Source organism: Barbus barbus (assembly GCF_936440315.1).
Source record: "Barbus barbus genome assembly, chromosome: 5".
NCBI classification, from domain to species: Eukaryota; Metazoa; Chordata; class Actinopteri; order Cypriniformes; family Cyprinidae; genus Barbus; species Barbus barbus.
The window spans coordinates 28,474,405-28,489,899 of record NC_136733.1 but is presented as its reverse complement, the minus strand read 5'-3'; the positions used below and the strand labels follow the sequence as shown (position 1 = coordinate 28,489,899).

At 36.5% G+C, this 15,495-nt stretch overlaps 1 protein-coding gene across 1 annotated transcript in view; it reads right to left on the bottom strand.

Annotated features, from left to right (window-relative positions):
* Window positions 1-1,553: 1,553 nt before the first annotated feature.
* Window positions 1,554-15,495, bottom strand: part of LOC306869284 (relaxin receptor 1-like) — a gene marked incomplete at both ends in the record, with an annotated part of 46,698 nt that continues 32,756 nt past the window's right edge. The window contains 9 exons of the mRNA XM_079415975.1: window positions 1,554-1,693; window positions 2,711-2,923; window positions 4,668-5,078; window positions 7,861-8,090; window positions 9,557-9,628; window positions 11,132-11,203; window positions 11,488-11,559; window positions 13,155-13,226; window positions 14,810-14,881. Of these exons, the coding sequence (XP_079272101.1) occupies window positions 1,554-1,693; window positions 2,711-2,923; window positions 4,668-5,078; window positions 7,861-8,090; window positions 9,557-9,628; window positions 11,132-11,203; window positions 11,488-11,559; window positions 13,155-13,226; window positions 14,810-14,881 (1,354 nt within the window). The remainder of the gene's footprint in view (window positions 1,694-2,710; window positions 2,924-4,667; window positions 5,079-7,860; window positions 8,091-9,556; window positions 9,629-11,131; window positions 11,204-11,487; window positions 11,560-13,154; window positions 13,227-14,809; window positions 14,882-15,495) is intronic.

The window sequence follows — 15,495 nt, the reverse complement described above, 5'->3', positions numbered from 1 at the left end:
AATATATGCTTACAAGGTACTGGGTTGAAGCAAAGAGCATGAAGTAGCCAATGGATTTTCCATATTTCCATATTCAAATTCTTGTTTAAAGGCAAGATAAGAGATTTCCCCACAATCTGAAGACATGTATGACAGGTGAACTGGAAACACTCAGTTGCCTGTAGATGTGAGTGTGAATGTATATTAGACCTGCAATAGACTGGCCATTCATCCAGGGTGACTCTGGAATGGGCTTTAGCATCCCTGTGGTGTGGTGAAATGGATGGATGGATCTGTATATTCCACTTTGTTTTTGAGTCATGATGACTGTGAAATAATCCAACCCTGATCAAACACACTTGCTCATAATTTTCAAAGAATACTGAAAAATTGGAGCTAAACTTTGCAGGACAGTGTTGAAGAACCAGAAGAAGAACCCTTGTCTAATGTAGGCAAACTAATAATCAATTTTTCAAATTAAGACTATGTCCTGTGTAAACAGGTTTTAAACAGAATACACTGAAATCTGGATCAGGCTTTATGCTGTCTGACTTTGTGAGCCTAAACAAAATCTAACCCCAAACCTTCATCCAGCTCGGTAGACAGATGATGGTCCTGGGATGCTGTTTAGGACTGTGCAGTCCAGGGAGATCAATGAATGTCTTCATTTAGTAAAGCTGCTCTCTGGTAATGAAGTCTTTCCTAAATCTTTCTTAAAAGCTGATTTAGTGTAAATATATTTACGTCAGCGCAAAGGAGCAGAGGATAGTGCTGCCAAACCGGAGCAATGAAATATAATGAAATAATTATAATTTATTCATTGCAATTATTTGGATGTTACATTCATTTTACATTTTGTAGACAACTGACAAATTACAGCAGACAAAGGAAAGTCGTGAGTTCCATAAATAATAGACTTGTACAATAACTTCATGTAATCTTAATAACAGCAATCTGGAACAAATTTGTCCTTTGATGCCAATATGAACACCATAATGATATGTATTTCTTTGCATGTTTTCACAGATGAAGTGCTAGGATTGGTTTTTAGTGTGATTTTAATTTTTTCCCATCCACCATATAGTTTTTGGTCATTTTCTATCCTGATTGAATGCAACTGTCTCTTTGTTTTCCAAACACATCCACACAAGCACACAAAAACACAATTAAATCAGTCGGAAGGGTTCCAATCCTCTGCCCGCCGGGGTCCGTCCCGAACCGTTTCCTCCCTGCATTCTCTGACAGCCACAGAGTTTGGCTTACCCTGCATGTACACGCACTGCTCTAGGTCTATATGGCAGTTGAAGTCTCTTGGATTTGCATGTATGTCGTTTCTTTGTTTTTCAAATAAGGCTTGGTTTTACTTGCATAAGCATATATCGTTTATGATGGTCTGCTGGTTAATGTGTGCTCCCATTACTTCAACCCTACAGGCTCTTATAAGCCTTATTAGCTTGTGCTGAGGATGAGAGCATCTTGTGTGTGGTCATTATCCTGTCATCTATTAACTTTTTATTCCACATGGAATATTAATCTCAGAGCATGTGCGTAGTGTGTGTATGTGTGCATTTGTGTCAGTTAGTCTGCTGGCAGCGATATTTCAAACACTGTTTGAGTCTCTGCTGAAAGGCGCTGGTTGTGATAGTGTACAGGATGGGGTTCAGGGCGCTGTTTATGGGAAGGATGAAAATCACCACCCACAAAATGAGGGTACCTGGAGGAGACAGAGAGAGAGAGAAAAGAAAGTGCAGATTAAACCGTATTGTCCAAGGGAAGAACTGCAAAGCCATTCTAGCTGATAAGTGTTCATGGGTGCTCATGGTGGTTGAATGTAATCCTCTCTGCGCCCAGGGCTTCGGCTCCTCAGCCATCTACTAATCAAAATGCACCTCTCGGCTCAGACCAGCTACTTGCATAACTCGCATGTTTCGTAAATGGCAATTGTCAACAGATTTTTTACGAGTAAACAGTTATATCTGGATTCATTCAGGCTTGAAATTCAGGATAAAGGAAAACAATGAAATTGGCTCATTGGGTCTTGATAAAGTCAACTGTTTAACAATCAATAACCATTGATCAAACGTAATGTGGATATTAAAAGAAAAGATAGCATACTAGTTAAAAACAAAACATTTCAAATTGTGCAACTTTTATTGATTTTAAATAAATAAATATATAAATAAATATATCTAAAGGTACAATAGCTTGTCACTTAAAGGGACATCTTTGTGTCTTATATTCACCCCTAAAAATTCATAGTGTACCTACTCTAATATTTAATATTATTGTTTCATATTTAATTTGTGTGGATGTGTTTAGATGTCAGTCCATATGATGCAGTTTATTTTTATTTCTAGTAATTGGGTAAATGTGCTTGTGCAATGTGTTGAGGTTCACAAAGCAGAATATAAAATCAATATTTCGTGGAGAGGCCAGATCAGAGAATGTAAAGCTCTGAAAAATCCTTCTTTATCCATCAAACATCCACAAGAATAAACCAGGGGAATTGCAGTTTTATTATCAGGAAAGCAGGCTAGGATTTGCAATATACACAGGTCTTATTTCACCATGGTATCATATTAATGAGCTGCCTCATTAAGATCATTAGCTAACGTGCAGCCAAACTGCAGTCATGAGTTAAGTGACACACTTATAATATCTTCGTGTTCGGCGTGTTCTTTCACACATATTAGCTTCTGCTTGTAATATGTGACCACGCGTGTTTGCTTACCAGCGATCTGTACTCTTAGTAGTGATAGTATCTTCAAGAGGAAGATGGGGATCCAGCACATGGCATCAGTGAACACAATGAAGAAAAACCGCTTTGCGATAGTGACTTCTCGATCAAATACTGTTTGACGTGCTGTCTTCGCTGTCTTCTGGACGGAGTAAAACATACTGGAGTAGGAGAATACAATCACCACGAAAGCCAGCAGATTCAGACCTGACAGAGAAACACACACATAAATCTTTAGTAACATCGTTAAAAGTGTTGAATTACAGTGCCCTCCACTAATATTGGCACTCTTGATAAATGTGACCCTGGACCACAAAACCAGTCTTAAGTCGCTGGGGTATATTTGTAGCAATAGCCAAAAATACATTGTATGGGTCACAATTATTGATTTTTCTTTTAAGCCAAAAATCATTAGGGATCATGTTCCATGAAGATATTTAGTAAATGTCCTACTGTAAATATATTACAACTTAATTTTTGATTAGTAATATGCATTGCTAAGCCCCTCATTTCAAAACTTTAAACTTTAAAGATTTTCTCAATATTTTGATTTTATAAATAAAATAAATAAATCTGCATTGTTTATCCTTTTGATCTTTCACTCAAACAATTCACAAAATTCTAATCCATCACTGAAGTAAAACAATTGAAAGTGGGGAGAAAATCTCATGATGAAATAAATGTTTTTCTCCAATGAATGTTGGCCACAATTATTGGCACCCCTAGAAATTCTTATGAGTAAATTATCTCTGAAGTATATTCCCATTAATTTATATTTTTTAGCACACCAGGGTGATTAGGAGCATGAAATTGTCCAGCCATGACTTCCTGTTCCGCAGGATTTTAAATATGAAGAACACAAAGGCCAAATTCCCTTAATCATCCATCACAAGGAGTAAACCCTAAGAATATAGTTCTGATGTGCAGAACAAGATTGTTGAGAATCACAAAATAGAAAGTGGCTGTAAGAAAAGAGTTAAAGCATTAAAAATCCCCATTTCCACCATCAGGGTAATAATTAAGAGGTTCCAATCAACTAAAGATGTTACAAATCTGCCTGGAAGAGGACGTGTCTATATCATCCTAATGCACGGTGAGGAGGAGAGTTTGAGTGGCCAAAGCTGTAGAATTGTAGAGATTAGTTGAGTCTTGGGGTCAGAAACCTAAAAAAAATCAAAAATCAAACATCCCCTACATCACGGTTCGGGAGGGTTTCAAGGACAATTCTCCTCACTCATCCAAAAACAAACTCCAGGGAATTCAGTTGTCAGACACAACTGAAGCTTCAAATGGCACTGGCCTCTATGGTCAGATGAAACTGAAAAAAGAGCTTTTTGGCAGCAAACCCACCAGATGAGTTTAGTACAAACAGGGATAAAAAAAAAAGTACCCCATGTCCACAGTTAAATATACTGCTGGATCTTTAATGTTGTGGGCCAGTTTTTCTACCAGAGGTCCTGAACATCTTGTTCAGATGCATGGCATCATGGATTCTATCAAATAACAACAGATAAAAATTTAATTAAGTTTTTGAATTAAGTTTTCTTACTTCATTTAAAAATAAATAAATGACGATGGGGAAATTAAAAATATTTAGGCTAATTCAACTTATGTATTCTCTGAAGACAAATCCTCATATTTTATACAGTTTTTCCAAAGAGATTTGTCGTGTCTTAAGTATGTTTGTTTAGATACTATTGTTGGAAAACTAGAAAAATAGTGAAGTTGCTACCAGGGAGGATCTTTTTCTGAGTTTACTTTATTAAAAAAGAGCATGGTTGAATCTCTGGGGAAATGCGGTAAAATTATTAGATCTCAACTCAACTCAATTCAAAGCCCAATTCAAAGCTGAGTCACCTCCAGAGAATGACACAAATACACACACTGGCTTATCCAGGTCTCAAACATACACAATACAAAATTTACACACTCCGATGCTCTCTGCCCTCACCGAGAAAAATAGCTGTAGAATAGCATCTGGCACCAGGTTTCTCTGTCTGGTCTGAGTGAAGAGGGAAGCATACTCCGTTCCGCCCATAAAAATTCCCAAAGGTCTGTTTATCCCAGAAGGGAATAACGGCAATGATAAATCCTAACAACCAGATGAAGGTCAGTGAGCACAGGGTCTGTTTTCGTCCGGCACGGTAATGCTGGAATGGGAAGACGATGCACAGGTACTTCTCTAGTGTCATGTAGGTCAACATCATGACGGATACCTCTGTGGACAACATGGCCAGAGAGCCGATCAACTGGCAAGACAGGCTCTCCATCCATACCTGAGCATGACGGTTGTACTCGCCGCAGTACTTGATGTCAAAAGCACCGATGAAAAGCAGATACACGCCCATGAGACAGTCTGCACCTATTAAAGATAAACAAATACATCTTAACACCTGTCCATCAACCTATATATCAATTCCCTACTACCAAAGCTACTACTACCAATAATAAAACATTTTAAGGAATAATCACATTAAGAATAAATAATAACGATAAATGACGTTTAATTAAATAAGTTTAATTAAATCAATTAATTCAAGATGCTTTTGATTATTAAAATGTAATTAAACCATTAAAATGGAATCCTGAAAATTAAATGACTAACACAGAATTTGGTAATTAATTAATTAATTAATTCAACTGAATTTGAGAAAGAAAAAAAACAGATTTCATAGGGCCCTACATTCAGCACATACATTTAGATATTGTTATTGTTAACTAAAACAAAATAAAACATTTTTTTTGGTATTTATAATAAAATAAAATCTAAATATTGACGAAAATGTACTAAAATGTATATGTCTGAAATAAAATAAAGAGAAAAATATATTAAAAAAAAAAAAAAATGACAAAAGCACATAAAAATCACTAAAATGTAAACTAAACTTGAAATGAAAAGTAAAATAAATATATGCTAAGGCAAAATATTACAAAATATTATAATAATAAATAAATAGTACAAAAATAATGTTGATCCGTCTGCTTATTCATAATCCATCCGTCAGTCATGTTGTATTTCTTGTATTATATTTACTTCTGGCAGTGTGTGGTCAGGCCAGTTTGTCTCTTTTTTTTTTTTTTTTTTGCAGTTCTCTCTATTTGTGTGTCCCAGAAACCTGCTGAGCAGTTAATTCAGCTAATAATTAACAAACACCAAATCACCCACACTTTCATTCACTGCACTGCCTCCAAATCATTTTCTTTCTCTCACAGATGTCTCTCCCCACTTCGGTTTTCATTCATCAAAATCAGAGCCTCCAAGGTGAGACGTTTCACACACTGTGAATGGGTTTTTGCAAGTAAGCAATGATACTGTGTTATTCTAGTCCTAGCTGAATGAGTAGGCCTACAGAGACAGCTAAACCCTCCCCCTCCAACTTCCACCACCACCGCTAAACATATTCCTGCCAATGTCACCCAGTGGGGAACTCCAGAGCTGGAGAGCCACAGTGCAAAACTCTTACCTGCATGTCTCTAATCTAAGGGGGTGGCAGGTGTTGAAAATTTAAGATAGAGACATATCCTTTCAACTCTATGTGGGTTAAAACAAACTGCACCTCTCCAGCCATCTGTTCATCTATCCATCTCTTTTCAGGCCCCTGTCTGCTATCTCTCTCCATCACTGAGACACAGATTAGTCCTCAGACTCTGATCCTCAGCTGAACAGCTCTAGATATCGCAAGATGATCCAACCTTTTCTAATAACACTTTCCATTTCTGTTGTTGAATGAAAGTGTGAGGTCATACATAAGTCAGCAAGCTCTCTCTCTCTCTCTCTCTGTGTGTGTGTGTGTGTGTGTGTGTGTCTAAAGATACCAACTGTTGTAATTATTTATCTGCCCAGTGGGCGGGAAAGAGTGAGTGTGTGTGTTTTGATGTTTATTAAAAGCTTGTGATACTGCATAGATGTATAATTTAGTGAGTTTCCGAGCAATGTGTTGATGTGTATAATTAGCTGAATGTGTATAATGGCACGTGTGTGTGTAAATGCTGCAATTAGAGGGAACTACGACCCTTTAAGCCTGTTTGTCTGACTCCTGTGAACTACCCAAATTAGTCCCTGCATTGACACGCTGCCTTTTCAAAAAGCAAACAAACGACTTTTTCATTTACTATAGTAATACACATACCTGACCTGATTATTCATCGATGTTAGCCTAAAACATTGTAAAGTTTTTGGTCAGTAAGATCTATTGGCCACTTTTGATGTGTGAAAATAACCTTTCCCCACTATTTTTGTGAATATGCTATTGAATCTGAACTCTGTTGCTGTGACTCTTAATTAGAAGAAAACTTTTGTATTCAATCAAATCACTTTTGTGGGAAAAAACACAAAGTTTTTTTTTCTTTTGAGTCATCTTGGGGTTTTTATTTTATTTATGTTTATCAGGCTTAATCCTGTCTTCTCCCCAAATTAAATAATTATTTTGTGGGACGCCACCATTACACTGAAAGGATGCATTTAATTTATTAAGGGACCATAAAGACTTTTTGTTTGTTACAATTTTAATTTAAATAATGAGCTTTCTATTTATCAAAGAATCCTGAAAAGGCAGCACAACTGTTTGCAACATAAAAAATATTTAATAATGTAGTAAATAAGTATTAGAATTATTTCTGAAGCATCATTGACTGTGAAGACTGGACTAATGGCTGCTGAAAATTCAGCTTGAGGAATAAATGAAATTAAAAATATTGCATGAATAAACAAAAATTGTAATGATATTTCCCAATTTTATTGTTTTGACTGTTGTTTTTAATCAAATAACTACAGTCCAGGTGAGCATTAAAAATTTCTTTCAAAAATATAGAAAAATCTTCAATCTTTAATCTGGTATAGAAAGTCTTCCATAATCCAATCAATTCCTAATGGATAAAACATAGTCTACATCTATTTTCTAGTTGAACACTTTGAAGTATAAGGGAAATAAAATGGCATGTGAATGCTGCTTTATGTTGACTTTAGCTGTTTGTTATTGTATTGTGGAGGTGTAGAAATGTCACTCTTATTTGCTGTAGTCAGACTGTCTCACTTTGTAATGCATGAAATGAATTTTGACTGATTGATCATTTTAGCTTCACTGGGGTTGAGCAGAAGCTGCATATTGGTTGTCACGCTCATGTTTGATGTATAATGGACTCACAGCAAAGGGATTTGATGGCCATTGTGTGATGTTGATTCTCTGAAGCAATACAGGAACGCAGACAGATGACGAAGATGTTTCCGAAGCAAATGATGAAGGCAACAACCCAGACAAACACGCGCAGAATGATGTTTGCCAGCAGATTCTCGAAGGATGAGATTCCGTCTGTGTTTGGTTTGCAGCTCCGCACGTTGGGAGAATATCCACAGAATTCAAAACGCTTAAAATAACTGAAATGGTCCAACACATAAATGACATAAAAAGAGAAAAAGCTAAGTTATTTTACACGTTATTGCATATGTGTGGTTGAAAAATGGTTAATGGAATTTTTCACTCAAAAATAAAAAATTTGTCATCATTTACTCATGTCTCATGTTTTTTCCAAACCTGTATGACTTCCGTAGGTATCCTGACTTCTATTTTATTTTATTTTTTCAGTAAAATAAGTTGTCATAAAAAAAAAATATGTCATAAAAGTATGATAAAAAATAGTCAATGCAACTTCTGAAGTTTTGAGAAATGGATTTTAAGTAGGACTCGTTTGAAAATCATCCACTCATTTAGCTGTTAACCAGTGAACATTGAGACAATATTCAAAAAAACAGATTAGTCTGATTCATAAACAATTGAACACATATTTCTTTGGAAATGCCCAGTTAAAAAAAGACTACTTGTTTGTTGAACAGTGAACACTGATATTTTGTTTGACTCTTTAAATAAAAACCTTAATACCTAATCCTTATACCTGAATGAACACTTTACCCTGCTGCACAATCAAACACTTCAGCCCAAGCAGAGTATCTGTTCCTCTGTCTGTTCTTAAAACACATGTGCGTCATTACAGCACACCCAAACTATTCTGTTCACATTTACCCCTCATCAACAGAGATAACCTTCTGTTACTGTCACAGTCTGCTAGAGTGGGCCTCTCTCAGATCAAAAGTGAATTTCTAGTGCAGCTGATATCTGTAAAATAACAATCCCGAAAACCTCATCTCCACATCAAAGTGCAGACAGGTTCAGCGTGAGGTTCAGAGCTCTAAAGACTTCAGTGCAGCATCTCTCCTCGGCACGCGGCGGCTCTTTTGTTCAGTGCTGGTGTGGAAGGGACTGATTCCTCATAAAGAAATGATGGCATTGCATTTAAAAATCTTTCTGAGGGCCTACACTCTACTAAGTTTTTATTTAATTTTCATTTCCCCGGAGGGGAACACATCTGTTCTGGAGATATTGCATTTGATTGAAGAAAAGTTAAAGATAATTCTCAAGCTGAGGAAAGCATGGCAATCTTTCACCTGTGAACAAATTAAGAGTTGAAGTTGAGCTGTATTTACCAGGGGGTTTGACTTTTCAAATGCAGTAATCATTTACCCTGAAACGGACAGCTACCATCCAGCGAACTTTCAGCAGTAATAACCTCTCTCTGTATCTCGCTCAGAGGGCGTGCTGTGTGACTTACTGACTTAATGGAGGTTTTTGTTGTGTTTGTCTTGACTCATGAGAGACTATGAAGTACAAGGAATTTAAGTCTGGAACATACTGATAACTCTCCATAGAGGGCACACAAGCGCATTAACATATATAAAAATACAAATATGGAATAGACAAAGGTAGACAAAGAAAGTACAAAAGATCAAATTATAGATGTATATATATTATAAAATATATATGTCATTGTAAATTTTAGTATGCGTACATGTGAGTAAGGTTAGTTAGGGGTCGGAACATCCTGATGCTGATGTTGGGAATCTCTACCTCTTCCATACTCCTGCACACAGAATAGACAGATGCACATTTTACTTTCATCAGATGTTTTTTATCCAGAATAAAAGTGCATTTTCGAAGCAGATAAAACAAAGAATGGTAGGCCGGTAAAGCCAGCTGAATCATTATTGGCATAATGCCCAGAAAAATATCAATGAATGCAGATACAGGAACAAACAAAAAGGCTGGTGAATACTGCAGTCCTGAACATGACTCTCACTAAACAGCTCATCTACATCTGTGGACTGAAAAACAACATTCACGGCGATTCTATGATTTGCCTTAAGTCAGGATAATTAGCTGTTATATCTTATTTATTTGACCTCTGACCAATTATCTCTCTGGTTGTTAATAACACACAATCAACCAGAAAGATTTTTTTTTTTTCGACCAGGGGCAATACTTACCACAAAACTGATTTTCAGGGGCAGTTTTATCTCTATAATGTTTTTTTTGAAACCATATTAAAACAGAGCATGCCATTAACTTACATCAAATACTTAAAACACATACTAAACTTGACAGTCCTAAACTACAATATAATTAAATATAGTGTAATATCAATATAGAATACAGCATGAAAAACAAAAAAAAACTGAGGGATTCAGTGGATTTTTTCTATTGCTTTTTCTGATAAAGCCTTGCTAATTTCTGACCATGGTCAGCAGAACTCACTGGGGTTGGCTGAACTCACTCTTGGTTGTCGCACCTAGAAAGTAATGAGAATGAATAAAAAGCAAATGATAACTTTTGCTTTTGTTTAATGTTCTGCTACTCAGATTTTTCTGCTGAGATCCTCATAATCTGATATGTCACTCTTCCAAAGTTTCAGAAGAGATCCCATTTACATTACAGCTCTAATCTTACTTTATGTCAACAGTTGTTTAATTTGGTTCTTTTTATTTCACTTAAGTATTTTAGGTGTCTCCTGGTCCTCTAAGCACTAGATATGCCTGAGGATATAATTAGCTGAAAGAAAAGAATTTCCAGAAACAACATATGATGCCGATCCAGGAATATGTCCTACTTCTGTAAATCACGTGGTGCAGGTCTACAGAGCTCAAACAGCAGAAGACAAAACTGAGCTGCTTCACTCCAAGACACTGTGTGGAAAATGCAAGGATCATTGACAGCACCTGAATGCTTGTTAAACCTGCAAGTTCTTTATTAAAACAGGCACAAAGTAACCTAACTTTTACCCATTCTTCGAAACCCTATGAAACCCACCATTTAAGATTAAAATTTATATGTTTTTGTAACCATAATTGACTGCCTAATCAGAGCCTGTATAAAGAGCTCATTCACTGTGACTTTAGATAGTTAATTATTCTCTGATTAACAGTCTGAGCTTGATCAAATGCTGAAACGTGAAGTCATGTATCAAATGTGAAGGGCATGTAAATATGATGTGGATTTCTACGTACATTGTGCGCATATGAATAAATAAAAGACCTCTCCTACTACACAGCATCAGTATAATAACTTAAGTGATGTTGTGTTTACTCACAGTGACTGCAGATTCACCAGACAGTCAAATTGATTGTCGTATATGTGTGTCAGGGGATTGTTGGAAATATTTCTGAAACAAACACACAGAGAAACACAAATAGTAAAATAGTTATCGATGAAGTCCACCCTTTGCTTCTGTGATTCATAAGGCCTGTCACTTCATCTGAAGAGGCTTTCAACCAATCAATGAATCGCTGGGCAGATCAGCACAAATACAAAACAAACAGCACTAAAGTATTGTACCACTGAGAAATCTCTATAAAAATATGATCTAACATTTAATCATGGAACAAGAATTTATAAAAAACACAATTTGCAACATAAATAAAAAAAAGTGCAGAATGTGGCTCTCACAGCTGTTTGAGGTTCTGGAGGTTCTGGAACAGAGAGGGAGGCAGGTCTTTGATCTGGTTCATAGACACGTCTCTGTAAATCAATTCAAAGCAAGTTCAGCGGCTCATTTTTCAACTTAATCATTCATGAAATAAATAAAACTAAAAAGATCTCAGCAGAGATTTGTTAAAGGGTATAGATCTATGGTGACCCAGTAGAGCATAACACAACAAAATCTCCACAACACAATGAAATCACAACACATACGACAAGTTTTGTTGTGTTATGTTAATTTCGCTGTGTTGTGGCTTGTTTCCATTGTTTTGTGACTTGTTTCCGTTGTGTTGCGACTTGTTTCCTTTGTGATGTGTTAATTTCATTGTGTTGCGACTTGTTTTCATTGTGTTGCACTTGTTTTTGTGTGTTGCGCTTGTTTTCATTGTGTTGCGACTTGTTTCCGTTGTGTTGCTCATGTTTCTGTTGTGTTGTGACTTGTTTGCATTGTGTTGCGGCTTGTTTCCGTTGTGTTGTGCTAATTTCGTTGTTTGCCGCTTGTTTCCGTTGTGTTATGCTTGTTTCCGTTGTGTTATGCTTGTTTCCGTTGTGTTTCACTTGCTTCCATTGTGTTGCGACTTGTTTTCAATGTGTTGCGACTTGTTTTCATTGTGTTGCATCTTGTTTCTGTTGTGTTATGCTAATTTTAAAGTGTTTGTTGTGTCATGGAGATTTCTTTATGTTGTGCACTACTGGGCCACCATATAGTTCACCTAGAAATGAACATTTAATCACCCATGTTGTTTCAAACCTGCTTGTGTCACAACACACACTGGAGCAGGGAAACGCGGCAACGAGGAGCTTCTTCAAATAACTCAGACTTTATTATAACAAACTTAGGAATCGCTGGAGACATGGAAAACGACATGAAGACAATCAGACTGGACACAGAGGCAGGGAAACACGGCTTATAAAGGGGAGACTAAACTAGATAATTGACAACACAGGGCTGGGGACTAATTAACTAATGAGAACATGAAACGAGGACAAGGACGGGAAGACCAAATATGGGCATGGAAACATAGGGAGCACGTGGAAACACAAGACACAGGGAACCAAAGTCTGATAGTATGACTTTCTTTCTTTCGTAGAAGACAGGAAAAGATGTGCTGAAAAATGTAGTAATAAATAAATAATAAATTTAATAAAAACACATGACCAGGGAAAATGAAGGGGGAAGAGTGCTTCACAGACGAAACATGTGAACTATATTCCAAGTCTTCCAAAAGCCATATGACTGCTTTGTAAGAAAGAGCAAAACTTAACTGATTGATTAGCTGTGAATATATACAAACTTCTGCCTTTTTCTGCTTTTCATTTCTATACACTTTTGAGTATGGGAGTAAGCCATGTAAACCTTTTTTCATCCTTTTTTCTGTTCTGGAGAAGAAAGAAAGAAATATGGGTTTGGAACAACATGAGGGTGAGTAAATGAGAACAAGAGCCAGACTTTTCATTTGAAGGTGAACTAACTCTTAAAAGGCCCATAAATACAATCTCTTTCTTTCTCTCCAGCGCACACAATTTATATAAGCAATGAACTGAAAAAATGATGACAAAAAATGCAATTTAGGGACTCCGTAAAAATGAATGCCTCCATTTACTTGTGTGCATGTGTTTGTGTGTATACTCACAGGTCTATCAATCTTTGCATGTCTGCAAATGTTCCCTCCTCAATGGTGCTGATGCGGTTTCTCCTCAATGCTCTAAACAAGAAAAAGACATATATAGTAGCACTGCCTCAAAAATATACCCCAATTCACCAAGGCCTTCAGTGCCGCAGAATGAAGTCATATACATCTATATGTAAATCAGCTCTTCCTCTTTACTGGGTCTTAAGAGAGTCTGAAGATCACACTTAGGAACTATCCATCTGGTTCATGCTTCCAGGAACTATCGCAAACATTTTCCATAATGCTTGAGTACACAAGGACACACTGACAGTCCCAGATTAGGTCTGAAAAGCATTGGACGTATCAAAAGACATGAAATATTTATATATCTGAAGAAATCTGACCTGTGTTGATAACTAAAATAGCTTTGAATTGAGAAACAGAGTGACTGAAATGGATCAGATATGACAACAAACACACTGTCACTTCAGTCGACGTGAGAAGCGGTAATATACCGTACAAGTAGAAGAGAGAATTCAGCCTCTCAGATTCTGGAATTTTAATTTACACTTCAGTGAAATGTATATTTTCATCCTGAGTGTTTGTTTAACAATTGTATATGCACTTTTGGGCTTGTGGCAAACACTCACATTAATTTATTTGTCAACTAATAAAAGTTCAACATGCATGCATTAAAGTAAAATTAAGTCATTTATGGCATATTTTCTGCATATGTCTCAGATTATGTGAAATCTATATACACAATAGATTCTGCATTCTGTGGTGGAAATTAAATTATTTTGAGGAACACAGTAGCATTTTCACACTTTTTATATAATTTTGATATAGGACATACAAGTCATATTCTGTTTGCACACAGGTCTTACTTTGTTTTAATACATTATCATAGTTTAGGATTGAACTCATCATGATGGCGCAGTGGATAAAACACATGCCTTTGGTGTGAGAGACCCGGGTTCGAATCCACTGTGAGACACCAATGTGTCCCTGAGCAAGACACTTAACCCCTAGTTGCTCCAGAGGCGTGCGACCTCTGACATATATAGCAATTGTAAGTCGCTTTGGATAAAAGCGTCAGCTAAATGAATAAATGTGAATGTAAATGTAAACTCCTGTGCCTGGGGTAAAACAGCCAAATATATAATTAAAATGACATTTTAAAAACAGCAAAAATAAATAATGAAATATTAAAATCTATTAGTTTTAATTAAAAACAACTTCTGGGACATAAAAGTGCCTGTAGTTGAAGATGTGGTCGTGATGCTGCAGGCACGGTCCCTCAGGACAGAGTGCCCTTCAAATGTCACTGACAGATCGAATCAAAGGCCTTACACCACTGCACCAGATATTCGTGATGCATATCAACATGTACATCTAAAACATGACTAATTATTGTAATTTATTCACTTCCGATGTCTTTAATCTACTCGGGTCTTAAATTATTCAGTTCAACCTAAATCTGTATTTATTTGTAAGTGTTTCCAGCCGAGCTGAGAGACTCAGAAGAAGCTGTAGATGAGTCCCACTTCTGTCCCTTTCTCCCACACTCAGCTGTGACAAATAAACAGTCTATAATATAAATACCCTGGATCCCATAACACTCACTGCAGTTTACTTTGTATGTTAATCTGTGTGAATGGTTTGTGGATACTCACAAGACAGTAAGAGAGGAGCAGTTCTTAAAACTAGATGCCCAGAGAGATGAAATTCTATTCCCCTCCATTTCCCTGCAGAAACAAACACCTTCAGTTGATCACCAGAGTGTGTAGAGTGGGTGATGTAAATGCATTACTCTTTATTAAATATAAAGATTTTGGTTTAGAAAAAAACAAAAACATGGCCCCTAAACATATTTGGACACTTAGTGGGGGTCATACTATGAGGAATCAAATTTTTGCTCATTACGATACAAAAATAGAGTAACTCTCAGAACTCAAAACTTATTCTCCAGTGGAAAAAAAAAACATTTACTGAAACAAAGCTGCATAAGAGGATTAACTGACCCACTTACTGCCCACATTTTACCATCAACAAAGTCAGAAAGTCAAAAAGCCAGATAGAAATAATTCTAACACCAGAGGAACCAGTGATAAGAGTAACATTCTGCTAATGCAGGCAGCCTGTCCACAAACAAATGACGTCAAACCATTTCTCAGCTTGTTTAAATTTTCTTGCCATTTTTTATATTATTCTTAGCCAACTGGATTTTTTAGTGGATGTATAAAGCCAATTCCCTCAAGTTCACATAGAGACCTGAGCAGAGTAACCAGGTGTAGTTCATCACAATAACTAGAACCATGGTCCACTAATGTTCGACAACTGGAAAGTGTCCATTAAAAAA